We start from the raw sequence: 26,496 nt of genomic DNA, 5'->3' as shown, positions 1-26,496 counted from the left end.
ATAATATTCTGTTCAGTCATCTTATTGTGCCCATCTTGTGATTTATTATGTTAAAGGTTATTCCCTTGCTCACTTGTATAAGAGGCTAAGAATATACAAACAACCACCAGTAGCACAGGGTAAATGAATCGATTGACGACGAGGCATGCCACGCACTACATTGAATACTTCTTCACCTCAACCACACCAAAAAAATTCATTGCATAAGTGGCTTATTACTTGAGTGATGATACGGGACCTCCTGCAAAGTCTTGTCGGTAACCCCATTAGTAATTAAGTCCAAACTCTGCCCTATAGCAAGACAAGTAGAGCCGATAATGGCTCGACTGGCTACTAAACCAGCTTCATGACTCACCTACTGAAACCCAACATTTCTCATTGACAAACGAAGTCGATCTCAATTCTAGAACAAACAAACCTGGCATCATGTCTGTGCGCTTTTCCTCCCGACGCCCGAAAACAAAGTCGGTGACCAGAATCTGTGCCATCAACCAATCGACCAACATCAGCAACAAACTGGCTTCAATCTCGATGATGTCCGCTTTTTTTCTTGACCGGTCGAGGTTATCGGTGCCACTTATGCCGTGTCCGGGTTCTCCAACTAGATCGGCGACTTGTCGCGACCCGCCGAGCATCCCGTCCGCTCCGTGGGTCCAGCCGGCCCGGCTGTCGGGACCTCACCCCCTTATTAAGCTTAAAGATTTTCGTATAACTCTCGCTTGTCGATCCACAAAATAAACCCTTTCTTCTCTTTATTTCCCCATAATCTTTATCTTCTTCATGTATTCGAGATGAAACAAACGACAGATGACCCGTTCTTTGAAGCTGAGCCTACAGTTGCCGAGGAGCTCAAACAATGTATTCCCACTGCCGACGACTCATTACGATATCTAAAATCTTTGTTTCCATGCTTTGGATGGTTACCTAGGTATAATTGGCGATGGCTTGTGGGTGATAGCATCGCTGGTCTTACTGTTGGACTGGTAGTTATTCCTCAAGCCATGGCGTATGCACTTTTAGCTACACTACCACCAGACTTTGGACTGTATACTTCTTTTGCTGGTGCAGCGACATATTGGCTTTTCGGTACTTCGAAAGATATTGTCATTGGTGTGAGTAGACCACAGTCTTTCCTCAAGGCTTTGGCTGACTTGACTTTTCTTAGACAACAGCCATCGGCTCACTACTCGTCGGTGAAATCATTACCCATGTCCACGAAGCACGACCCGATACATATACAAGCGTCGAGATTGCCAAAACGTTATCATTCGTGACTGGAATCATCCTATTCGCATTAGGTCTTCTCCGTCTGGGATGGCTAGTCGAAGTCATTCCTTACATCCCCGTTTCAGCTTTCATCACGGCCGCCAGCATTATCATCATGTGCACCCAACTACCAGTACTCCTGGGTATCCCTGGAATCAACACACGAGACGACCCGTACAAAGTACTCATCTCAACCATGCGCAGACTTCCCGATACACAGCTTGATGCTGCTATTGGTATCACTTGTTTGGTCTTGTTGGAGTTGGCAAAGTACGTTTTTACAAAATTGGAGGCCCGTCAACCTGCACGAAAGAAGCTCTGGTCTATCTTGTCATCTTTGCGCCTGACTTTTGCCATGTTGCTCTACACTTTGGTGAGCTACCTAGTCAATCGTAACTTGTCCGAGGAGGAGAGCAAATTTAGAATTGTAGGCCATATCAACCAAGGTACGTTAAATTTCCATCCTGTCAGTATCATCGCCTGCTAACAAACTCAGGTTTCATCCACGCCGGGCCGCCAGCCCTCAAGACAGACCTTATTGGTGCGATCTTGCCTCAAAGTCCCATCATCTTGGTTATCCTCATCGTCGAGCACATCGCCATTGCCAAAAGCTTTGGTAAAAAACTCGGATACGATGTTGTTCCATCACAAGAGATCATGGCCCAAGGCACAGCCAACATCCTCGGGCCGTTTCTGGGGGGCTACTCATGCACTGGTTCTTTCGGTGCATCAGCCGTCCTTTCCAAGGCGGGTGTTAGGACCCCACTGGCCGGCCTCTTCAGCGCTTTCATGTTACTCTTGGCACTCTATGCTCTGACTGGGGTCTTTTACTTTATTCCCAGAGCTGCTTTGGCTGGATTGATCATTCATGCTGTTTTCAACCTCATCGCATCGCCCTCTACAGTTCGCAAGTACTGGCGTTTGTCGCCGTTTGAGTGCTTGATATGGGTTGTTGGCGTTATCATGGCTGTTTTTACTGGCCTTGAGCCAGCTATTTACACCACCACAGGTCTATCGTTTCTCCTCTTACTTATTCGTATTGCGCGGACAAGAGGCGAGTTCCTGGGCAAGGTGGAAGTCGAGCAGGCTGTTGAGACATCTGAAAACCCGGACAACGTTGGAAAGTTAGCCACTCGCGATATTTATCTCAGCATGGGCCGAAATGATGCTTCGAATCGAAATATTCTGGTGGAGAGCCCGCATGGAGGTGTTCTGATTTATCATTTCCCCGAAGGCCTGAACTATCTCAACCATGCGCAACATCTCAAGAACTTGACGGACTACGTCTACACACATACGAGACGACCAACAGAGGACCAAAAGGAAGAAAAGGGTGAGGCTCTTTGGTGCGACACATCAGGGTTGTGCAAGCAGGACAGCGACCTACCAGTGTTACGAGCCATCGTCATAGACTGTTCAACAATCAACAACATTGACATCACCAGCGTACAAGGCTTGGTAGATGTCCGAAATGCACTTGATCGATGGGCGAGTCCATCAACAATACAATGGCACTTTGGCGGTTTACACAATCGCTGGGCGCGGAGAGCTCTAGCAGCTGTCGGTTTCGGTCAGAATACTACAGAAGATGGCTACTCATTTGGAAGTTGGACATCTGTTCCTACTTCGTTTGGTGAAGCAACAGAGGGCGACTACAGAAGAAGAACAAGCACAGATGATGAGAATACGATTGGCACGCGACACAATGACCTCAGTGGCGAGAAGCGACTTTTCCCAGTTTTTGCGCTTGACAGGCCATTGTTCAATGCGGATCTTGGCGAAGCGGTGAGGGCGGCATTGGAGTACGCGCGTAAAAGCGAGTGCCGTTCTCATTCACAGACCGACACGGAAACTGATTAAAATGCCTGATTAATTTAGACGCCGACTACCGAGCCGGGGGTTTTCTCCACTTTATGTCCGGGGATTGTGGATATCGGGGACTTGATGGAAGCCGATCAAACCCCGGAATCGAGTTACCCCGCAATGCATTACCATGTATAGGCGTTAATATTTGATGAACAAAGGACGATATGGATGGAAATTTGGGACCTTAAGCGAAGTACGATAGAGCATCTAGTTCTAATAATTTGTTTCGTGTTTAATCTACATGGATATAATAGTGACCTGATTGTTACCATTGAAGAAACGAGAAAGTTTAGACTCAAATTAACAGTCGGATAATGTAAATGAAAAGAAACGAAAAGAAACATGTTGAGGATTATGAATCTTTTTCACAGATCTAACTGGCGACTGCTCGTCTTAGGAAGGCTTAAGAATCGGTCCAGCATAGCGTTGAAAGTACCAGGGTCCTGTAGAAAACTCGACGGTTGTCAGCAAACTAGATAGAAGTTAAAGTAAGCGTCACTACACTTACGCAAAATGGCTGACCCCTGGCAGGATAACAAGGTCAGAGCCCCAAATCTAAAGGCGTTTGTTAGCAATTGACATCAAGAGACAAGTCGATCAGCAACTGAAAACTCACCCAGCTGCGTAGTGTTCCAGGTGTATCACGAGTCACAGCTTCTTCAGAATCACCATCAACGATCCAGATAATGGGAGCTTCATCGACATCGTATCGCGATGGGATTTTCGCAAACGACTGGGCATCCCATACTGGTTGGGTTGCCCACATCTCGTCTAATTTCTTCGATGCCTGCTCAAATGGGGTATTCGAAGGTGTGTTGTGCTTATACTCGACCGCAACCCGCTCCAAGTATTCACTGAATACTGGACTGTCCCCGATTGTAGCGTTGATGTTTGTGGGACTATATGATCCACCAAAGGAGAAAATGCGATCAACACGGGATGTAAAGTTCATCGCAAGGTCGAACGAAATGATGCCTCCATCAGACCATCCAACTGTCGAGAACCTTTCAATTTCCAGATGATCCATCAGGGCGACCACATCCTCAGTCATTTGATCATAAGCCAATGGCTTGCTAGGATCATCTCCAGATCGGCCTTGGCTGCGAGAGTCTATTGCGATCAATGTGTACGGACCGTCTCGCAGATGTCGGATCTGATGGGCGTAGTAATCGCTGTTGGCATAACCACCATGAAGAAAAACCACAGGGAAGAGGCCTTTAAGTTTACTACATTCAAGTGAAGCGCCGAATGTCGCGTACCAAAGGTCAATACCGTTGATGGGAACAGTCCCATTGAAGTTTGGTTCTGGCAATTGTGGAGTTGGAGGAAGAGTTTCCCAGGGCGCCGTGTAGTTGGACTTGTGTTCATCGCCTAATGCTGAATCTACAAGATGAGAGAGGGCGAAGGCAAGACCGCCGAGATGTGGCCAAGATACCATTTTGTTCAACGACGGTAAATAATAAATAGGATCGCCGTAGAATCGTGGATGATCAATTTGAGTAAATCACGCAAGCCTCTAAAACATTGGAAATTAGACTTCAACTCACCGATGGTCTGGTTTCATAGAAGGTTGACGGAATGGCACGTGATTACGGATCCTTTGGCACACGAAGTACGTACCTAGTCTAGTCATCCTGGACCTCTAGAACCTTATACCAAGGCACAGTATGACCACCGCGTCACGAATGACAATTTTAGCATACTAGAAGAAGCTCGAGGCATTGTTGCATTATCATTACAATGCGACGCTGCCCTCAATGTATCAAGTATTTCAGACAGCTTATTGCGATTAGAGGCGTGTAGGGGCGACAATGCCATCTCTCTGCATGCTCCTGATAGTAGTCCTATTGGTTGAGATGAGGATATGAAGTTTTGCAAGTATACCAAACTCCACAGCCGAATGACTAGTCTCTCAACCCACTCGAACCACAATAACTACCTGACTGGCAATAGAAATAGGAAGAATGCTGTTGTTAAGTTCGGTAGCCAGATTCCCGATGGTGTCGATTCCCAAGACATGTGGGCTAGACGATGTTGAGAAGACCAGGCGGGAGGACCCAAACATTGTGACTACCACAGCGAAGAAGGGGTTATCAACAAGTCAAAGAAAGTGGATTCTCGTGGCAAGAGCTAAGTTTCCCAGCGTCAAATTACACGTGCAATCTATCTAAATAATTCTAAATGTACATCCCTCATAGTAATCCTGCGGTCTATCACCGTACCAATCATAATCTGGCCAGATATAAAAATTGCAGAGAAACGGCTTCGACTTGTCATCTCCCAAACAGGTTGACTGCTCATCGATTGGATCAAGCTAACGCCACTCATCATCATCATCGTCCATCTCCTTATTCCAAGACTGATTGAACCGGTATATCCGACTGTCAGGATCGAACACCCACTCCCCCATGTCGCGTTCCACTTTCAGCAACTTCAAAGGTAAGTCAATTCGCGGATAACAGATGGCTTCGTCATCAAGATGCTAATGGATGATATCAGTGCCATCAGAGACCTCTGCACCCGTCGTTTCAGCGTCAAGTATATCCAAGACCTGCATCTGAAGTATCGCTCCTTCTTACAGAGCATGTACACGGCGGTTAAAACAGATCGCGTGTTGAAGAAAAAGATGAAGGCGGGGAAAATCACGCAAGACGATTATGAACAAAGGGTGGGGGATGTTATTGAGGGAATAGTAGAGGACTTGAAGAATGTGAGTTACGACTGATGAGGAACCCTATGGCTTTTTGTGTCTACCAAGCGATTGAACTAACATCGGAAACTAGTCATGCAAGAACGTCAGTTTCGACAAGGTGTACAGGGAGCTAGCGAGGGAGGATAATCGCAATAACGCTTGGACAGATGAGGACGTGGGGGAGGATGAACTCCGAGATCGTTGGGAGAGTGGGAATATCGAACAGTTTCTGTCCAGTGAGGCGAATGACAAGATAGAGGAGGAGGGGGGCAAGATGATGCTGTCAGCTCGGTATGACGAATCTGATGATGAAGACCTCGAAGTGCCAGACGATGAGGATTGCAGTAGCGAGGATGACAACATCAGCGACGATTCTGAGGAGGACTACTAGTTATACCTTGATAAACCGATAGGTAGTGGCTTCCTATGCTATATTATTAGAAATATAAATGTTCGTACTTGAAGAAACCGTTACAGGTCTGGCTTTTGATATGTAGCTTATCTTTTCCAAATCGGAATTTTGGCAATTCCATGATATTTAAACTATTTGAGGTATTTTTTTCTATCCATTCTCATGTTGAGAGGTTGTCTCGCAGAGTTCACTTCGATCCATGTGGAATCTTGGGCAATATTGTTAATGGCATAATTCAATTTGACTCTGCAGTGCGGGTCTTTTGCCCTTGATCCAGAATACGTACGCCATTGCCTTTGGTACAACATTTCCGCCGGTCTCATATCTCCGTCAAAATACCGAATGAGCACGTGGGATTCCGATCCACTACACCTGACGACATGAACAAAGGCCGAAGCCGCTTAGGTCCAACACTGTCCAGAGCCAGGTCCAGGCTGGCATTGCATACGCCCACCGCCACAGGACCAGCAGCCATAATCTCCTGCACACTGGCACTTTCCTGGATCACAGTCTGCATGAGGAGAGTAACATGGGAAGCAGTCGCAACGGGCTTCCAGACCACGGAGAGCAAGGAGAGGCTAAGCATGTTGATATCAGCTTCATGACTCGAGAGGTGACATCGAAATGCAGTAATGAGGAGTGACGGGAAGAGAGAAATGTGAATTCTGAGATTTGCATACCTTGTCGATACCAGTATAGGTGTAGCCACCGTCTTCGATGGTGGTAGTGTCAACTGCTGGAGTAGCTGAGACTCCAAGGGAGAGAAGAAGAGAGACAAGGAGAGTGGCCTTCATAGTGGTTGATTATTATCAGGTAAAACTTTGGAAAAGGTTCGAATGTGATTGTGAGTGATGATGTTGTCAAGTTGACTGCAATGTTCCGGGTTCTTATAAAAACCCAGTGAACAACAAACCTTGTTCACGGATACTTTTATCCCTTAGTAGGACTCCTGTGACGGTGACTATTTCGAGTTGACCTCGCCGCAATACACGTTGCCTCATGCATTGGAATCCTTTCGGATCGTCGCTCCAATAAACTAGACAAGGGACGTGCCCCGGGACAGTCGGACGTTACTGTAATTGGTTCTCGTTTCTATGTACCCTCTCGTTGATACATCACGTAGGATGGCCGACGGATCCGGATGTCTTATAAGAGAGGGGAAAACACAATCAGTGACTTTGTGAGTATTTGTGAAATCTAAGCCATAGTTGAACTATCCCTTAACTGATGTTATAGTAATTATTCGGAATCCCGCCTCTCCCTGCAATGACAACCATAGATATATCTAGGTCTGCCAGAGTAAAAGAACCTGGCATATCGTGCATTGGTAAGTTGCTGTCTGTAGCAGTATATCATAAAGGTAACACGGGATGCATTTGCCACTGAAAGGTATTCGCTGGCTAGTTGTATACCGTGCTCCTTTCCCACTACTATGTCCAATTATCTCGTGCCGTGTTTGAAGATCGTCAATACTTATATGCATAAGCAATGTAGCCCTGCGGCTGTGCGGCTTCCTTGCCTGCCTAACTGCAGATGTGATAGGTTCTTTCGGATCCGACAACGCACAAACACAAAAGTCCGAAAGCTTAGCCTTCCTGCTTCCTATTCAGCCCAGCAGGGCGCATTAACAACTCCACTCATGCATGTTACTCGAAACTTTAGCGCTTACACGATATTCCTTCCTTGGGGGCATCAGGATTCACTTCCTGAAAGAAAGCACAAAGACTGGTGTTCAACTACGTGGTCAGACGCAATTGCGGTGTGAGTCCCCCTCTCATTGGCTCATCTCAAGTGCTGATCTGTTCAGGCCTGTATACTAACCACGTCTAAGGTCTTAAAATGTATATCTCCCTCTCCGTACATTTATCTCGTCACTCAAGAACAAATCCCTAAAAAAGTACTCAGAGAGAACATCGTGGCCCTGTAGGATTTAACACAATAAATTCCTTTCTAGTATAGGGACCACGTAGTCTAGATGTAATTATTATCTGCTCCATCTCACGTCAGACGGCAGTTGAGAGTCTTGCCGATCATGCTGTAAAGTATCCTATTGGAGATTTGAAGTCCACTGGGAACTGTACGGGGATACGTAAACTAATCTTGAAAGAGGCGTTTAGCGGCAGATCATGGCACCACCAAGGCCAACGCTTTGACAAGGAGCTGGGCCAGTTGTCACCCCTGTACCCTCAAGGAGGGGATTAAAAATTCTCACTGTAGTCAGGTTCTAATATGCTCGTAGGTAGCCATAGAGGCTATGACATTCACGAAAATAAGAAACTTGGTGTTTAAACGTTGAGAAACAGCTACGGGAATTATCAAATCGCACCACAAAGATGTTGCCCTTACTAAAGATCATACCGTTGAGCAATATTGTCGAATACAAAATCACAGTTAATCCCTGGCAGTAGTCTTGAAATGGAATGAAAGCTCTGGGAGTTTTAGTACAACAGCGCCTTTCCATCCTCAAGGGGAAATGTGAAGTGATAATATATTTAGAACATTCAACGAGCAAGGGTTAGATATTAGTATCTATCATACTGTAAGCCTTTGGCCAGATACAATGGCCAGTGCTGGTAGAGGTCTGGGGTAAGTGGCCTGTTCGACACACGTGTCATCTCAAATAACATGTTAACAGCTGACTCGACATGCTGTTCATATTTCCCAGAACTCAATGTGGAATTGACGATTGGATATGTCCACCGGTATCATGCTAAGGCAGACATAACAGTTCTAATGCCCTATCCTATTAATCTTACGACAGAAACTCAAAAGACTAACTGATAAACAACCCATTAACTTAAAGTCCGACTACCGAGCCGGGGTCTTCTCCACTTAATCCGGGAGACTTTGGATATCGGATACTTACTTGATGGTGCAGGCTCTAAATGTGTCGGTGTCGGGGACTAAATAATTGACTGATTTAAGTTTCGGTTCCACATGGGCCTTAAGAAGAAGCGGGAATCAGAATTAAATCTAGACAGCGAAAAACTGATTGATTAATAATTGACTAGAGGTTCATAGTCTAATATGTCTTAAAAACATTTGGTCTTTACTTCTGTTCATTGAGATGAAGTTCTAGAGACAGACACACAGACACATCAGCAAATAATCATGACAACAAATTTATTGACAGGGGCTGTATTCGGCACTGGTCTCACCCTCTCGGGCGTCGCAAACCCACAAGTCATCAGGGATCAGTTCAGCCTCTCCGACTTCCACATGCTCGCCACATTTCTCACCGCATCCGCCACGAGTGCTGTCGTCTTTGCAACCTACAACAACAACAACAACAACAAATCCTCCGCAAACAAAATACCTACCAAACTACCATCCAATCATGGTTGGCTCGGGTCCTATGACGGTAACATCATCGGCGGAGCTATACTCGGTCTGGGGATAAGCTTAACCGGTGCATGTCCTGGAACTGTCCTCGTCCAAGCCACAGTTGGTATCGGACACAGCCGGCTGCTCGCCTGCACTTCTCTCCTTGCAGGGATCGCTTGGGTGAAGATCAGGCCGTTGGTGTCCAAGCCACAGCCACCGACGAGCCGCGCCGAGAATAACAATGTCATGTTTATTACCGGATGGTCGGCGAACAAAGTTCTTGTCGCGTACGAGATAACCATGCTTGGTATCCTGGCGACAATATTGGCTGCAGCGCCGCGTAGTGAGACAATGTTGCATCCGATTGTCGGCGGTCTTCTCATCGGCGTTGGACAGCTATTTTCTGTCATTTTTACCAACAAGCCAGTTGGTGTAAGCGGGGCCTACGGAGAGTTTGGAAATATGTTTTGGGATCTTGTTGGTGGAAAGACGATCGAGTCAATCCCCGAGAATATTTTATTCGCCGGTGGAGTTGTGGCGGGGTCTTGGTTAACCATTGCTCAAGTCCCTGCTATTCGGGAGGCAATGGTTAGCAGCCCGGAGCAATCTTTGCCGGGTCTAATCATTGGAGGAGTTCTTTTGACATTTGGTGCGCGTATTGCTGGTGGATGCACAAGTGGTCATGGAATCAGCGGCATGGCGACTATGGGAGTGAGTTCGTTTATTACCATCGCATCCATGTTTGGCGCCGGTGTGCTATTCAGAGTTTTTCTCCCATGATAGATCTTTTGTGTTGATGCATAGACAATTTAAATATTTTCCGTGATAAAGAAGGGAGATAGACTTATACCATTCGAAACTTCTATCTAAGAATGTGAATAACCTTTCTGGGAATAAAACTTGGTGTGCTAGACCTCTACGAGACTATATCACCGATTGACAGTACAACGCTCACCAAGGTAAACGACGTTATCATTAAAATACCCCGTTGAGTTACATGTACTAATGTATGAAGTCTGCGCCTTTGTGTCATGTCTATCAAGCACTGATACTAAAAAGGCTGAGAGTTAAACTAGGACTAGAGGAAGACCTCGGTAGCTAGTTAGTCACTAGCTAGAACACCTAAGACCAGGGTCAATGAAAAGGTCACTTCACACACTAGAGGAAGAAGTTGCTGCTGTCTGTTCAGCGCGACCGAAGCTTTCTTTATAACCTATATTATGCCGTAACTATGAGTTATGCCTTGGTTAGGAAACCCAGTCTTGAGGGAACCTTAAATATAAAGAATTATTAATAAGTTAGTCTGTATAGATAGATTAACCTTTATTAAAAACCTTAAGGAAATTAAGAAGGCCTATGCAAAAGCTTAAGAGATCATAAAAATAAATAAACTAGGACTAATAAAAGACGAATATGACAAATAGAGAGCGTCAAATGAACGACTAGCTAGTTACGTACCGCTCAAGAAAATAATCTAATCACAAAAATCACCAACTACCACGTCGGGGTGGCCAAGGGAAGATGGAACATGCGCGATCCCGAAGTACTCGGAGCAGGCAACTGTCCACCCCTGATATTAACCTGCAACGAAGGATGAATCAGTCTCGGTGCCGCCAACGTCGCATCGCGTTTCCTTCTCATCTCAACAAATTCATCCTCTTGTGTTCCATCTTTGAGATGCTTATTGTTCTTCTTGTGCTCTCCAACAGCAGCGAAGGGTAGGGCATCTCGGCCTTCCGGTGGATAGTCGTGGCCTACCCAAATCTTGGTGTCTTCGGGAAGGGAGAGCAATTTGCGGCCTGATTTGAAGATGTCTTTGGCACTTCCACCGGGAAAGTCAGCGCGAGCAGAGCCTACGTCGACATTGAAGATTGAATCGCCGACAAAAACGTTGTCTAAATGATGGTCAATAACATGGATGTGAAGTCAATGGGGAAAGACTCACTGCCAATTTGATAACCCATGTGATCAGGCGTGTGTCCAGGTAAGTGAACAGCTCGTGCAGTCAGAGTTCCTATGGCAAACTCTTCGTTATCCTCCCAGAGCTTATCAAAGACAGTATCATATTCCTTGCTTGGGACACCGTATTTGTCACCAAACAATTTCTGTACTTGCTTGATACGACTCCCAATACTAATAGCTGGTTTGATACTCTGACTCTTGGACAAGACTGACTGGACATATGATGCTGCGGTAAGATGATCCGCATGGGCATGAGTCTCAAGGATAATGTCAACCTGATAGCCCTCGTCTTTCACAATCTTGATGATCGCATTATCTGAGCTTGTCGATACTGCTATCTTGACGGGGTCGTAGTCAAGGACAGGGTCGATAATGACTGCATGTTTGGTGATGGGGTCAGCGACGATGTATTGCCATGTGTTGGTGGTGGTCTCGAAGAGTGGATGAATTGTTGGTTCAGACACAACTCTTTTGTGCGTTGCGAAGTAGGCGCGAGTTGTGGTCCTGCTTTGTGTAGAGTAGTTTTTCGATAGCGCAAGATGGATGGACTTTATCGTCCTTGATAGTGTTATTCTGGATGACATTGCATGCAATGACGATTTTGTAGAAGTGAATGGTTTCTGGCTTCGTGTTGCTTTTGAAGTAAAAGAGCTTGTGATAGATCTTCCCAAGTTGTTATTACAAGAGGGAAGTACTCTTCTGACAGTGGTAGTGATCGACATATTTTCACGAGCGTATCAAGAATATATCAAATCCTCAGAGTGTAATTCAAATTTCTAGTGGCCGAAGTCAACGCTGAACGGGAATTAACTAGACTTTAGATATGTCGATCACAATCGGGGATGTTTAACGCCCGCGTTCAAGTCGCCGACAAAAATGGGACATCGCCGACCCGGGGATTGACCAACTCTGTTGGATACTCCGATAGAACAGGACGCAATTACAGTATCTTGAGGCTCAAGTGATTACCCACCGGGATAATGGGATACTTCTTATGCTGATCACCATCTTTGTCGGATCCTTCCGTAGATAAGTCGTTCGATAATGTTGGCTATATCTGAAGGTGCAAACGCGCAGTGGCAGAATGAGAAAAAGTCAACCATCATGACATGTAACTTGGGTATCAATTCAACGTAGAACTATATCAGGCGCTACTAATCTATGGCAATGACGAGTATCCCGCCGCTCCCTGATAAGCAGTCGAATCTTGAGGATGCTTTGGACCAACATCAATTGGCTCGGCTTCCTTATTCGTACCAATCTGATTGTATTTATGTTGGCGACAGCTGACCACTCCATGAAAGATAATAGTCGCGCATGAAAATATTCTGAACAAGTTAGCTTCCGTCCATACCTAAGCGATATCTCAACTTACAAACCAATGGCAGCAAGGGCAAAACATATGGCAAAGACATATGCATAGAAGCGACTCACAACCATCAGGTTACCAGGACACTTGTTTGTCTCACAGTAATCGGACCCATGGATCCAAATGATAGCTGTCTGAGCGCCCAAAACAGCAATTGAGACACCCCAGAGAATAGTAAGGGCTCCATCGAGTGCAAAAGCTGCTCGGAAGCTGAAAAGGCGACTAAATGACAGGTGGGCAAAAGCTCCCCATAATGAGATGAGAAGTGTTGCGGAACTCTGTCGGATGATTAGTAAATTTCCAATAGCTTGTAGATGAGAGAAACGTACAGCAACTATTAATAAACAATTCGCTGGTAGGACCACGGCGTTTATTGTGAAGGATGTCACCACGATGGTGATGATACTAAGAACAGCTTGGAAGATGCGGAGAATTGTGAAGCCAGTGGGGTATTGAGCTAGATCGGGGTGACGTGAAGTCATATTGATAGTGTATCTCAAATTTGGTATGGCAAAATAGTTTTTGGTGATCTAGGAAGACGAGAGAAACAACTCTATTTTTTTTTTCCTCAATCAGCGAAGAAAAACACTTCATATCAATGACGGAGAATCCTCTACCGCCTAGTTTATTTCTTAAAATATCGTCTCGTCTCATAGCCTCATTGAATCCTTCTGAACATCATCCTGTCAGACAAACCCCAGTAATCCCATATTTTCTCCGAAGCTTTTACCACCTGGTGGACAGTAAGCCCAGTGAGTCCACTATCTTATAGTGGAGCGTGTAAAATTAGCTGACTGCCAGCACTTGGATCAAACTGTTGGAGCATGTCGCGACAGATTAACTGTTCACTTGGCAAAATTACATTTTAGATGACAGCGACATCAAACGAGACGAATTGGCAGTATGGCTACTTGCATACTCTACCGAGTAGCGAGCGTTAGTATATCTCTTTCTTGCATTATTCTCACGGCAACTGGGTCAGGTTTCATCCTTGTTCAGCCCTTGGCCTTGTAAGCTAAGCATGGCGGAGCAGCACAACCCAGCCACAATAAATGGGCCATCAAAAGGAGAGATTCTTCCTTCACCGCCTCTATAGTCAGTCAGCAAAGCATTTAGTTTAATTAAATGATCAAGGTGGACAATGGACAGCCACGCTTTTGTCGCGACTCTGCCTCTTTCTTAATTGACATGGCAATCGCTGAAGCATAGTTCGCTAATGATCCTTGTTGTCTCAGCACTATCTAGCAATTGAGATACCCTACAGAAAAGTAAAGGCTGGATCAAGAATAAAAAGTATACACAAGATAAAAAGACGAATAATTAATTAGGCAAAAGCTCACCATGATAATTATATTTTCTATATTTTGTGCACCTATTCTCTTACTAGCCAACATCTCAACTCTGCTTTCAACTTTATATCATTGTCGCCGATACCCCAACACATTTCTCTCACTCTTCACTCTCCATAAAGCTCAGACCTCCCTGATGATAAAACCTTCAAGCTGATCACTAGTTCTCTGGGCATACTCGTCGATAATACGTTGATAGTCATTAATCCCTGATCCCCAACCAGCATTCAAAGCCCACTGATAAGCCTCCTCAGTTGTTGTTGGAGCCTTTTCGCCCTCGGAGTTGAAGTATGACGGCGTGCAGATGGAAAAGGCCGAAAACCACGCTGCACGCTTGACCACTTCAGCCGCCCATTTCTCCTCACCTTTCCTACAGGCCTCAATTACCAGACGTTGGGGTTGATTGGATTCTTTTGTCGCATGGGCAATGATGTGTGCAATGAATCGTCCAGTAATGTCGTAACCAGATGTCATATTATACGAGGCTGGTCCACCCGGGCCGAAGCGGCTGAAGAGGTTAGGAAAACCATTGGTAGCCACACCAAAGAGAGTCGCAAGTTCGGGCGAGTTCCATTTGTCTTTCAGGTGACGTCCGTCACAACCGATTATACTGGCTTTGATATTGTCCTCAGGAAGCAACTGGCTTGCAAGAGTGAAGCCAGTAGCAAGCACGAGGACGTCAACTTCCAGCTCACGGCCACCCACGACGATGCCGCGTTCTGTGTAGCGATCAATTCCCTTGCCGTTCGTGTCCACAAGAGTCACGTTGTCGCGATTGAAGGTGGCGAGATAATCGTCGTTAAAGGTTGGTCGTTTGCACCACCCATGATACCATGGCTTCAGCTTCTCAGCCGTGTCTGGGTCCTGGACCTCGCTGTCGACACGGGCCCGAAGCTCTTCAGCGATGGGTTCATCCATCCTACGGAGCACATCAATGTGATCTCCCGTCGCGGCTTGTTCCCACAGTCGTGAGGAGCTACCAATTAGGCCGGCTCTAGCTTGGTTTTTGGACCAGCCGTCGTTGACGAGGTCTACAGGCTCAGGATCTGCGCTTAAAAAGCTGTTCAAGTTCGTCATACGACGATGCTGCCATCCTGGACCAGAGGCCGTAACCTCAGCCCAAGCCTCAGACGTCGTTTCCTTCTGACCTCGCTCCCCGCAGTATGATGGAGTCCTTTGGACGACGTAGAGGTGCTTTGCCCACTTTGCGAGATGGGGTACGGCCTGGACTGATGTGGCTCCAGTTCCAATGATAGCCACGCGCTTGTCTTTCAGGTTAACCATGTCAGGCCGATCCTGGCTACCACCGGTAATGTCGTAGTTCCATCGAGAGGTGTGAAAAACCTCATTTCGAGCACCGAATTCGGCAAATCCTGGAAGAGCTGGGGCTTTGGGGATGGCAAGAACGCCGCCACAAAGGAGAAGGAACTGAGTTTCTACCGTAACCTGCTTCGGAGGTTGGACATTGCCAAAAGATTGCGTCATCTCCAAGATCCAACGGCCCTTGGTCTCATCCCAGACATGACTGTCCACTTTGGTTGAGAACATAGCCCGGAATCCGTAATGAGTGGCAATACGCTCTAGCTGTCCCCTGATCTCAGCCCCAAAGGAGTACTTGTGCTTTGGGACATAGCCAGTCTCCTCCAGTAGCGGTAGGTAGCAATAGCCTTCAACATCACACATAAGGCCTGGGTAACGGTTCCAGTACCAGGTACCCCCGTACCCGCCGGCAGTGTCGACAAGTACAATGTCCTGGGGACTAAAGCCAGCTTCAATAAGTCGAGCAGCATATGTGATGCCGTTGATTCCAGCACCGACAACCAGAAACTTCGTGCTTCCGCCATCTTGAAGTGGTTGGTCTTGGCGAGCGAGGGCCTCGTAGTCCACCCAAGGATCAGCAACAAGCTTTCGGAGCTCAGAGTCGGCGAGATTGATGTACTGAGCCGTGCCCTCTGGCCGAAGACGTTTGTTTCGCTCCTCGGCGTACTTCTGGATATTGGTGGCCATTGTGTTATGTAGACGGGAATTGGTTGAGAGATGTAGAAAAGAAGTAGCAAAGATTGGTTTGTGATAGCTTTCAAGAAAGTGAAGACTCAAGGGGAAACTTTGATCTACAGACTTAATGATTGATTAGATCTGTTCAGCAAGTCATTATTCTTATATAGTCAACCGTATCAACGTCAGTCAAGATAAGCTTAATGCTCCCTCGGACAGTCCACGGGGTTTCAAGTAAGTATCCACTCCCTTTACCAACCATCCGGGTTGGCACAAGTGTCCGTCCCGAAGGTTGTTGTTGCGCGTACCACGAGTGTTGCAACGAAAAGATAGAGCAGATGCATAAACTGTCATGCACGGAACGTATTTCCGGGTTTCAAAATGCATAGCTTGGGCCCTACGTCGTAAACCAGATGGTATCACTTCCCGCTTAGTGGGAAATTACAGTATCCGGTGCAGTAATGCACAATATTAACGGGATCGGATCTTAAGTGGGTCCCGTAGAATACGTAAGTGGAAGGCCTTATAGGTATAGAAACTTTCTATGGAGTGATCTGTCGGCAGTTAGACTCAGTACAACCTTGATATAGGCACGATTGAAGAGTCTAAGGCTGCTTCTTAGACGCTCAATATACAATAATTCACTGGTCATAATGCTATGGATAAATAAAAGAGAGATTGAATATATTCTTTTTCGCAACTAGCCACCTCGGAAGTTCCAGGACAACACTCCCCAGTAAGACAACTACTAAAAAGAAGACAAGAAAAGAAATACAGGAAACAGCCCCTTCAGGTTCAGGCAACAGAAAGCCCCACAGGACCAGCGAATGGGAAAACTCTGTCCTAGATCAATACTGAATCAAGGTCTGCCCGGGCCGAAGACAGAATTACTGTCCAGTGTTTAGCCATCATTTAGACTTTACACTCGCAGTAGCACTTGTAGCACTGCTGGCTGGTAATGCAGTAAACATCACCATTGCATCCAGTGCAGCCAGCGCAGTTGCAAGTACCATACTTGCCGCATTCATGAATACGAATGCTGGGGTTGACAAAGTTAGTGGAAGGGAAGTAACCCTGCTTGTCCTCTGTGGGAGAGGCAGGTGCCGAAGAGGCGGGAGAAGAGGAAGTAGAGATGGGATACATCTTGACGGTTTCTGACGGTTTGACGGTGTTTTCAGAGATGTTACTGAAAGATGTTGCTGAAATGTTAGATTGGATGTAAGACTGCTGATGAGTGTGATGGTTCTTCTCAAAAATTGTGAGCAGTTTGGAAGGTTTTTATAAAGTACTAGAACATGTGAAAGTCTAACAATACGATTGGTTTTGATCTCAACCTGATGTCTTTGTCTTCCTACTGTTCACTTGAACCAAATGTGATGTTCAACATGTCAGCACTGACTTTTGTGGGCACATTTCATATCCCATTCAGCTCTTTGTTCGTCAACACACATATAGCTTTGTTGCATTAAAAATTTACCTGTCAATCTTCTCAGGCCAATGTCGTATATTAAAACATTGAATCAATAATCTCACCTAAGGAATTTGCTGTGAATAATAAGATATATCTTTAGACTCTAATAATGTGATTATTGATGTTTTTCTGTTGGTTTATCCCATCCCAGCGGTCAACATGAGCGGGTTGAGCGCAAAGACATTTCCAAATTGTGTAATCTTCTCAGGCATCAAGGAAAAATATATGGAAAAGACTCTAGTAGTTTTGTAGCTTGTCCAGGATCGATGTATCTTCAAAATAGGTCTGCATGAAGCAGGCGTTGACTGCGACGTTGTGATTATATTATGCAGTTTGCTCACTTGTCGATCAATGGCGGCGAATCACTGAGTTTAAAACACCTGCCTTTTTAATATAGTCTTCCACTAGATATTCGGCTAGTTACCTTATTTCGGACTCTAAATCTGACCCCAAATCCTTATCCTCCTATCGTGATTCCTCCCAGTCTGACTACATAATCTTAGCGCTTACTTTGACTGACATGCTTGATGATGAGATCCAATCCTCTATGCGCAGACCTGCTTTGGTCGACAATCGCCACTGGAAGGATTTCCTGGACATATAATGTGCCTTTCGCCGGGCGCATAAAAGTCAGCATAGCCCCAAGGCCCCATCCTAAGCATTTCAATTTTCTTATCACTCTCTGTTCTTCACCACCAAAATGCTTTCCAGACGCAGTGGTTCTAGTACCACTTCGAAGAACCAAAATGATTTCTGGGCTAGAAACCACTTAGTCAAAATTATCATTTTGCAATGGGTCGACATCTGCGGCGTTTTGAGAACAAGACTAGTCCCCGCCTCAACATTCAAGAAGATTATCGAATCCAATGGATATCTCAACTGTGCACCTCTCGACACATGTGTCACTACGACTGCAGAATTCATTCCCAAACTCATGCCGTTCTTCGTAGACTCTGGCAAGATCTGGCCTGATGTATCATCACTGAAACGTGCAAGCCATACCGCCCGTGGATATCATGCTGCTGTCTGTTTCGGTCACGTTGAGTTTCAGAATACTGATGCGAGACACATTCTGAGGACTCTGGTTGAAAAGACAAAGGCGGATCGTGGATTGGACTTTTTGGTCGGTATGGAGTTGGAGTTTTGCCTTCTTGCCCCGGAAACACTGGATCCTGCAGAGAAAGGGAGCATAGGCGTTGCACATTCATCAAAGATACTTCGATCCAAGGTATGGTCGTTACTCACCGACATTATCGCAGTCTTGGATGAGGCTGGAATCGAGGTCGAGCAGGCTATAAAAGAATATGGAACATCGGCCTATGAAATCGCACTCTCGCTACTACCTCCTGTTGAGGCTATTGATGCTTATATTTATACTCTGGAGGTTATTAAGAATATTGCGCCTATTGTATTAAATTTTATTATATTAAAAACTATAGTATTAATTATAAGCTTTTTTTTTTCTTTTTTAGAATTTTCTTTAGTTTTTTAACTTTATAAGATTCTTAATATAATAAATTCTAATTTAATAAACTTTTTAATAATACTATTTGTATTAAATACTTTATAAATTATTAATAATTTATTCTTTTTATTAAAAATTATTTTAAAAATTATTTTAAAGATTAAAAAGTAATTTTATTTAAAGTATTTTACTTTTTAATATATTAATATTATTATTATATTTTATTTTATAAAAAGCTTTTAAAGCTTTTTTTTTTATATAATAAAAATTTAAATTTTAATTTATTAATTTAATAATTAATTATATAATTAAAAACCTTATAATTAAAAAAAATAAAAATAATAATTTAATTATTATTTATATTAATAATATATTAACTTTAAATATTAAAAAAAAGATTATTTAAAAAATTATTAAAAGCCTTAAACTTTTTTAATTATTATAGCTTAAAGTTAAACTAACCTACCCTAGAGCTATAAGTAAATTAAATTATATAGTAATAGTATTATTACTATAACCTTAGTTAAACTGCTAGTTAAATCTTAAATATAGCTTTTTAAGCTATATCTTATTAATAAAGCTTAACCTGCCTATAGTATCTATCTATAGTAATAAAACCTATTATACTTAAAGTATTCCCTATTTATCTATATTATTAAACTTAGCTTATAATACTATATAGCTCTTAACTATTAAATATTAAATATAATATTTACTTACTTACTTTTACCCTTTTTATTAAATAATATTAAGTTATTTTATAATTATACTTTAGAATACCTAGATAATTAATTTAAATACTTCTAGAATATTTATACCTATATTAAGAATACTTAAAACTATATATCCTAGCTAGAGAATAAGACCTAGAATATAAAAGATAAATATTAAAAACTTAAATAATCTCTATAATAAATTACTATTAAGTATAACTTTATTTAAGCCTAGCTTAAGTATATTAAGTAATAATATAAAAAAGCCCTAAAGAGGAAAAATAATAATATCTTTAAGGCCTACTTTACTAAATATTATACTCTTAATATTACTTAACTTATTATACTTACTATCTATAAACCCCTTAAGATTAGCGCTTTTATTAAGCTTTATATAGTAACTTCTATAAAAATAACTTTTTTACTTTCTTCTTAATTTATTAAATTAATTAGTCTTATTAAATAATTACCTAACTCTAATAAGTTTAAAGATAAATAGAGTAATTTATATTATTTTATTTCCTAGATATACTTAAAACTAAAAATTAATTATAATTAATTCCTAATATATTTTACTTAAATATCCTATATAATTAGCTATCTTAAGGGATATACTTATATATAAGTCTTACTATATATTAAAGCTAATAAATACTAATTCCTTAACTACTAAGATATTATTAATTTACTAGAATATACTTTTAAAGACCTAAATTAAATTAATAATACTTATACTAAATTATTTTACTTTTACTAGACTTATAAGGATTTTAATACCTTTTTTACTAAGTTTTAATACTTTATACTAAAAGGAAAAATATTAAAAAAGGCCTTCCTTACCCTATTAAAATAAACTATTTCCTAAGAACTATATAGAATACTTATATATAACCTATTGCCTAGCTATAAATATTATAATCTAGCTATTTTCTTATAAGAATTAAAAAATTAATAATATTACTTTATAGTAAAGCTATAGCCTATATTATAAAAAATAAATATATTATTAAAAGAATATTCTTAAATACTTTAAAAGAAGTCCTTATTACCTTATAAAGGGAAAAGCCCCTTTAAAAACTACTAATTAGCTAAAAAACCTATAGACCTTAGTAATTAGTACTATTATAACTGCCTTAACTAATAATAAGAAAATAATTAATACTTTTATTATAATTTAATTAATTACTATCTCTATAATTATCTTAAACTTAATATATATTTAACTAGGCTTTATTAAGTTACTTTTACTTATAGCCTTAATTACACTAGCTAGCCCTTATCTCTATACTTATCTATATTTAGCTATATTAATTCTTATTAATCTAGATATTCTTAAGGATACTAGGAAAATAGAGTAAGCCTATTTTAAGTTAATATTAAATTCCTCTCTTTATACTTATTATACTAAAGATTAAACTATTTATTACCTTTATTTATAGAATCCTAATTAAGAATAAAAATAATTAATATTTAAACTTAATAATACTATCTATTAGCCTTAATATAGCTAAAAAAGAATTAATTCTATTTTATATTATAATTAATAGTAAAGTAAAAAGAAAAAGGTTTATTAATAAAAGCTAGGCTAAATCCTAGAACTTAAAGTTTAAACCTTTAAAGAGAACCTTTAAGATTAAAGTATTTAATAAGTAATTTACTAAGAGTAAAAAGATTACTTACTATATTTATACTAGACTTTATATTATTAATTATAAGTAAAAAAGTATAATCTTCTATATAACCTAGCTAGCTAATTACCTTATTATCTTAAGAATACTTTAATTAAAATAATATAATCTATAGATAAGCTTTATAGCCTATATATTTATATTTAATAGCCTATATTACTAGAAATTCTATAATACTTTAATTAAGCCTATAAGGATTAAGGCTTTATAGACTATCTTAAAGAAGTTTATATATTAAATAAAAAGGAATATCTTATTAGCCTTAGAGAAAAAGAATATTTTCCTAATTTCCCTATAAATTGCCTAAATATATAGCCAAAAAGACTATTATTACCTTTTTACTATTACCTTAAAGTAATTAAATTACTTACTTAAGCTTAAGCTAGAGATATTTATATTATTAAAAGAACTTTAAGAGTTTTAAGATATTTTCTTACCTAAAGAGGTAAAAAAGCTATTACTATATTAATTTAAAGACTACTATATTAAATTAACCTTAAGAGGAAAACTACTATTTAAACCTTTATATAGAATATCTTAAAATAAACTAATAGCCTTATAAGAATAGCTAGATAAGAATCTATATAAAGGATTTATTTACTTAAGCTTATTACCTATAGTCTCCTTAGTATTATTTATTAAGAAACTTAATAATAATCTATATTTCTATATAAACTACTAAGCCTTAAATAATATTATAGTTAAAGACTACTATTTACTTCTCTTAATTAAAGAATCCCTAAATAACCTATTTAATATAAAATACTTCTCCTATATTAATATTATATTAACCTTTAATAATCTATATATTAAAGAAAGCTAAGAATACTTAATAGTATTCTATACTTAATTTAAATTATATAAGTTACTAATTATACCCTTTAGCCTAATAAAAGCCTTTATAACCTTTTAATAATATATTAATAATATACTAAAGGAATACCTAGATATATTCTATACTATATACTTAAATAATATTTTAATCTATAGTTAGACTTAAGAAGAATATATTAAGTAATTAAAAATAATACTTAAAAAATTAAAAGCTATTAAGTTATTTATAAACCTAATTAAATATAAATTTATAATTATAAAAACTAAGTTCTTAGGCCTTATTATAAAATAAGATAATATTTAAATAGATTCTATAAAGATTAAAACTATTAAGAATTAATAAACCTTAACCTACTTAATAGATATATAAGCTTTTATAGAATTTATAAACTTTTATAAAAAGTTTATTTATAACTTCTTTAAGCTTATAGCCTTATTAAACTATTTAATAAAAAAAGATATACTATTTATCTAGGATAAAACCTATAAAAAGGCTTTTTAAGACTTAAAGAAAGCCTTTATATTAGTATTAATCTTATGCCTTTTTAATTAAATAAAAGATATAATCCTAGAGATAAATACCTCTAATTATATATTTACTAATATACTATTATAATATAATAATAATAAAAGGCTATACTTAATAGCCTTCTTCTCTAAGAAATATATATCTATAGAATATAACTATAAGATCTATAATAAGGAATTTATAGCTATTATTTACTATTTTAAAGAATAAAAACTTAAACTAAAAAAGATACCCTTATTAATAAAAGTAATTATAAATTATAAGAACTTAAAGTACTTTATAATAATAAAGTTACTTAATTAATAATAAGCTTATTAATTTAAATTCTTATTTTAATTTAATTTCTAGATTATATATTAACCTAGGAAATAGAGAATTAAACTTAATACTTTAATTAGGAGGTTAAAAGACCTCCCTAAAGAGGGAAATAAGTATTTAGTATATTAAAGCTAAATAATATTAAAAAAAGAGAATTAATAACTTTTATTACTATAAATCTAAAGAGCCTATATTTACTACTTACTATAATAAAACTAATCTATATTAATACTTAAGGAGCTATTACTTTTAATAGAGTTACTAAAAGAGATTAATTATTTACTAAATAAAAAATACTAAACTAATAAAGATCTATAATTAATACTATAAGCCTTTAGGATTAATATACTATAATACTTAAAGATTATACTTATAAAGTATAAAATTATCTAAGAATAATTATTATATTAAGACTATATTTATATCTTAAGTTATAATACCCTTAAGACTATTTTACTAAAAGCTTACTATAAATACCCTATAGTAAAATACTTAAGTTATATCTATATTTATAATCTACTTTCTTGAGATTACTATTAGCCTAGAATATTAGCCTATATTAAATAATAAATTAAGAACTGCTATATATATTAAAGAGTTAACCTAGCCTAAGAAATAAAGTAAAATATATTAAAACCCTTACCTATCTTTAAATAAGCCTAGTAATATATATTAATAGATTTTATTATATATTTACTGCCTAATAAAAAAAATAATATTATTTTAATTATAGCCTATTACTTAATTAAAATAAGATATATTATTATATATAAAAGAACTTATAATACTAAAGATATAGCCTATTATTACTTAAAGGAAGTATAAAAGCTATATAGGCTCCTATAGACTATAGTATTAAACTAAGGACTTTAGTTTATAGTAAAGTTTTAATAAAAGCTTATTAAATAACTATTAATTAGCTTATTACTATTTACTACTTATTACTTTAAGACTAATAAATAGACTAAATATCTAAATATTATATTAAAATAATACTTATAAGCCTATATATTATACCTATAGAATAACTAGAACTAATAGCTCTCCCTAGCTAAGTTTATAGTAAATTCCTTAAAATCTAAAATTACTAGTATATCTTTATTCTTTATAAACTATAGATTTTATCTATAAATAGGCTTTAAACCTATAATTATAGTTAAAGAAACCCTAGTTATTAGAAATATAGAATAATTTATAAAAATAATAAATAATATCTTAAAATACTTAAGATTAAAAAGTATTACTATATAAGCTTATTATAAAGCCTAAGTAAACTAATATAAATAACCTGCCTAATAATACTAAGTAAAAGACTTAATATAGCTAGATACTAAGAATATTAAGACCTTTAGGCTATAAAAGAAACTAGACTAGAAAAATATTAACCTATTAAAGATTAATAAAGTTATCTCTCTATATACCTATTAACTAGAACTGCTTACTAGTATAAAGATATACCTTATATTTTATATAAGCCTATTAAAGCTAATTACTATTAATCTACTGCCTAATTAGAATATAGACTTATTATTATTAATAAAAGCTAAAAAAGTAAAAAAGTAAAAAGTTAAAGATATTATAGATTCTTAATAAGATAAATAAGGCTAAAGAGGCTACTTTAAATTAAAGTATACTATAAAATAGGCTAGATATATAGACTTAATAGAAGTCCTTACTATTTATATAAAGAATTCTATAGAGATTATAGTAAACTTCTATAAGAAATACTTTAATAAGCCTAAACTATAGTAGCCTATTTTAATAAAGCTTAATACTAAAGAGGGAAATACTATTATAACTTAAAATTAAATTAACTTACCCTAGAGCTATAAGTAAATTAGATTATATAGTAATAGTATTATTATTATAACCTTAATTAGATTATTAATTAGATCTTAAATATAGCTCCTTAAGCTATATCTTATTAATAGAGCTTAACCTACCTATAGTGCCTATCTATAGTAATAAAACCTATTATACTTAAAGTATTCCCTATCTACCTATATTACTAGACTTAGCCTATAATATTAATTAATTTCTTTTTTTTAAAATAAAATTAATTATAAAAATTAAATATTTATAAATAATTTTTTAATTTAATATATAATTAAAATTAATAAAAACTTTAAAGTTTATTATTTTATATAGTAATTATATAATTATATAGTTTTATTAATATTAATATTAATAAAAAAATATTTAATAATTAATTTTTAAAAAAAATAAAAATTTTTATAATAATTATTATAATTTTAATTTTATAAATTATAATAGTTATATACTTTTAAATAAAATCTATATTAATATTTAAATTTAAAAACTATATCTTTTTATAAATTAATTTTAAATATATACTTTAAGATTTATACCTTAAAAATTACCTAATAAAAGAATATTGCATATAAATCCAACCTGGTAGCCACATTCTACCCAACGCCTTATGCTGGAGAGACAGGCCAGAAGAGTAAGCAGCACATCCATATTTCTGCAACTCCCTCGAGCAAGGACAAAACTTGGAATCCTGACACAGCCATGGCCAGGTTGTTAAGCCACATTCATGCCCTTACGGCGATTGGACTGGCACAAATCGACTCTTATGAGCGGGTTGGCATTGGCAAGATGTGCACTGGAGGTCTGATCGGTTGGGGCGACAACAACCGTGACATGCCAGTCAGAAGAGTTACCAAGAATCACTGGGAAGTCAGGGTCAATGATGCAACTTCAAACTCATACGCCATGGTATCTGGCATAATTGGCGCCCTTCTCGACCCGAAGCCTTTGAATATTGAGGGAGCTACTAGTACGTTCTGTAACAATATTGTGGAAGTCTTACTGACAACAACACAGAGTTCACCCTGTTCTACTCAGAAGAGGAGAGACAAAAGATGGGATTGACAAAACCGCTACCAGGTTCGTTAGAAGAAGCATTGAAAGAGCTTGAAAATGACATGGAGTGGGCCATCCATGTTTTGGGTCGGGAGTATGTTGAGTGGTTTATTGCACTCAAGAAAGCAGAGATTGAGACTTTGTCCAAGATGGATGTAAAGGAGAGGAGACTTCTGCTGCTCGATACTTTTTGATGGATAGACAGGATTGGTATTATGGAGAAAGGCTTCTACAGGGCATCGAAAATGGGATTTACTAATTTGGACAATGTCTTGATTGCTTGTATTATTTACTATGCGTTATCAGTTCATCTACTGTCTGTATCCTAAGAGCTTTGGTGTACCTTTTTTTGCTCCT

At 38.7% G+C, this 26,496-nt stretch overlaps 11 protein-coding genes across 11 annotated transcripts; 5 read left to right on the top strand and 6 right to left on the bottom strand.

Moving 5' to 3' along the window:
* Positions 1–1,001: 1,001 nt before the first annotated feature.
* Positions 1,002–3,126, top strand: FPOAC1_007473 (uncharacterized protein; the record flags this gene model as incomplete). Its single annotated transcript, XM_044851934.1, has 3 exons — positions 1,002–1,112; positions 1,166–1,712; positions 1,763–3,126. The coding sequence occupies 3 exons, from the start codon at positions 1,002–1,004 to the stop codon at positions 3,124–3,126; spliced, it is 2,022 nt and encodes a 673-aa protein (XP_044704604.1).
* Positions 3,127–3,535: 409 nt separating this feature from the next.
* On the bottom strand, positions 3,536–4,570 carry FPOAC1_007472 (uncharacterized protein; the record flags this gene model as incomplete). The annotated part of the gene is made up of 3 exons (XM_044851933.1): positions 3,536–3,575; positions 3,641–3,687; positions 3,749–4,570. 3 exons carry the CDS (start codon positions 4,568–4,570, stop codon positions 3,536–3,538), a joined length of 909 nt encoding a protein of 302 aa, XP_044704603.1.
* Positions 4,571–5,032: 462 nt separating this feature from the next.
* On the top strand, positions 5,033–6,215 carry FPOAC1_007471 (uncharacterized protein; the record flags this gene model as incomplete). The annotated part of the gene is made up of 4 exons (XM_044851932.1): positions 5,033–5,151; positions 5,521–5,571; positions 5,632–5,842; positions 5,916–6,215. 4 exons carry the CDS (start codon positions 5,033–5,035, stop codon positions 6,213–6,215), a joined length of 681 nt encoding a protein of 226 aa, XP_044704602.1.
* A 340-nt stretch (positions 6,216–6,555) lies between these two features.
* Positions 6,556–7,030, bottom strand: FPOAC1_007470 (uncharacterized protein; the record flags this gene model as incomplete). The annotated part of the gene is made up of 2 exons (XM_044851931.1): positions 6,556–6,735; positions 6,917–7,030. The coding sequence occupies 2 exons, from the start codon at positions 7,028–7,030 to the stop codon at positions 6,556–6,558; spliced, it is 294 nt and encodes a 97-aa protein (XP_044704601.1).
* Positions 7,031–9,347: 2,317 nt separating this feature from the next.
* On the top strand, positions 9,348–10,340 carry FPOAC1_007469 (uncharacterized protein; the record flags this gene model as incomplete). The annotated part of the gene is made up of 1 exon (XM_044851930.1): positions 9,348–10,340. One exon carries the CDS (start codon positions 9,348–9,350, stop codon positions 10,338–10,340), a length of 993 nt encoding a protein of 330 aa, XP_044704600.1.
* A 714-nt stretch (positions 10,341–11,054) lies between these two features.
* FPOAC1_007468 (uncharacterized protein) lies at positions 11,055–12,106 on the bottom strand (the record flags this gene model as incomplete). The annotated part of the gene is made up of 2 exons (XM_044851929.1): positions 11,055–11,455; positions 11,506–12,106. The coding sequence occupies 2 exons, from the start codon at positions 12,104–12,106 to the stop codon at positions 11,055–11,057; spliced, it is 1,002 nt and encodes a 333-aa protein (XP_044704599.1).
* Positions 12,107–12,681: 575 nt separating this feature from the next.
* On the bottom strand, positions 12,682–13,373 carry FPOAC1_007467 (uncharacterized protein; the record flags this gene model as incomplete). The annotated part of the gene is made up of 3 exons (XM_044851928.1): positions 12,682–12,850; positions 12,898–13,169; positions 13,221–13,373. The coding sequence occupies 3 exons, from the start codon at positions 13,371–13,373 to the stop codon at positions 12,682–12,684; spliced, it is 594 nt and encodes a 197-aa protein (XP_044704598.1).
* Positions 13,374–14,363: 990 nt separating this feature from the next.
* FPOAC1_007466 (uncharacterized protein) lies at positions 14,364–16,247 on the bottom strand (the record flags this gene model as incomplete). Its single annotated transcript, XM_044851927.1, has 1 exon — positions 14,364–16,247. The coding sequence occupies one exon, from the start codon at positions 16,245–16,247 to the stop codon at positions 14,364–14,366; it is 1,884 nt and encodes a 627-aa protein (XP_044704597.1).
* A 900-nt stretch (positions 16,248–17,147) lies between these two features.
* Positions 17,148–17,378, bottom strand: FPOAC1_007465 (uncharacterized protein; the record flags this gene model as incomplete). Its single annotated transcript, XM_044851926.1, has 1 exon — positions 17,148–17,378. The coding sequence occupies one exon, from the start codon at positions 17,376–17,378 to the stop codon at positions 17,148–17,150; it is 231 nt and encodes a 76-aa protein (XP_044704596.1).
* Positions 17,379–18,406: 1,028 nt separating this feature from the next.
* Positions 18,407–19,151, top strand: FPOAC1_007464 (uncharacterized protein; the record flags this gene model as incomplete). Its single annotated transcript, XM_044851925.1, has 2 exons — positions 18,407–19,090; positions 19,146–19,151. The coding sequence occupies 2 exons, from the start codon at positions 18,407–18,409 to the stop codon at positions 19,149–19,151; spliced, it is 690 nt and encodes a 229-aa protein (XP_044704595.1).
* Positions 19,152–25,785: 6,634 nt separating this feature from the next.
* Positions 25,786–26,333, top strand: FPOAC1_007463 (uncharacterized protein; the record flags this gene model as incomplete). Its single annotated transcript, XM_044851924.1, has 2 exons — positions 25,786–26,053; positions 26,101–26,333. 2 exons carry the CDS (start codon positions 25,786–25,788, stop codon positions 26,331–26,333), a joined length of 501 nt encoding a protein of 166 aa, XP_044704594.1.
* Positions 26,334–26,496: the final 163 nt, after the last annotated feature.

Source organism: Fusarium poae, chromosome 3 (genome assembly GCF_019609905.1).
Source record: "Fusarium poae strain DAOMC 252244 chromosome 3, whole genome shotgun sequence".
NCBI classification, from domain to species: domain Eukaryota; kingdom Fungi; phylum Ascomycota; class Sordariomycetes; order Hypocreales; family Nectriaceae; genus Fusarium; species Fusarium poae.
This window is presented reverse-complemented; position numbering and strand designations above follow the sequence as displayed.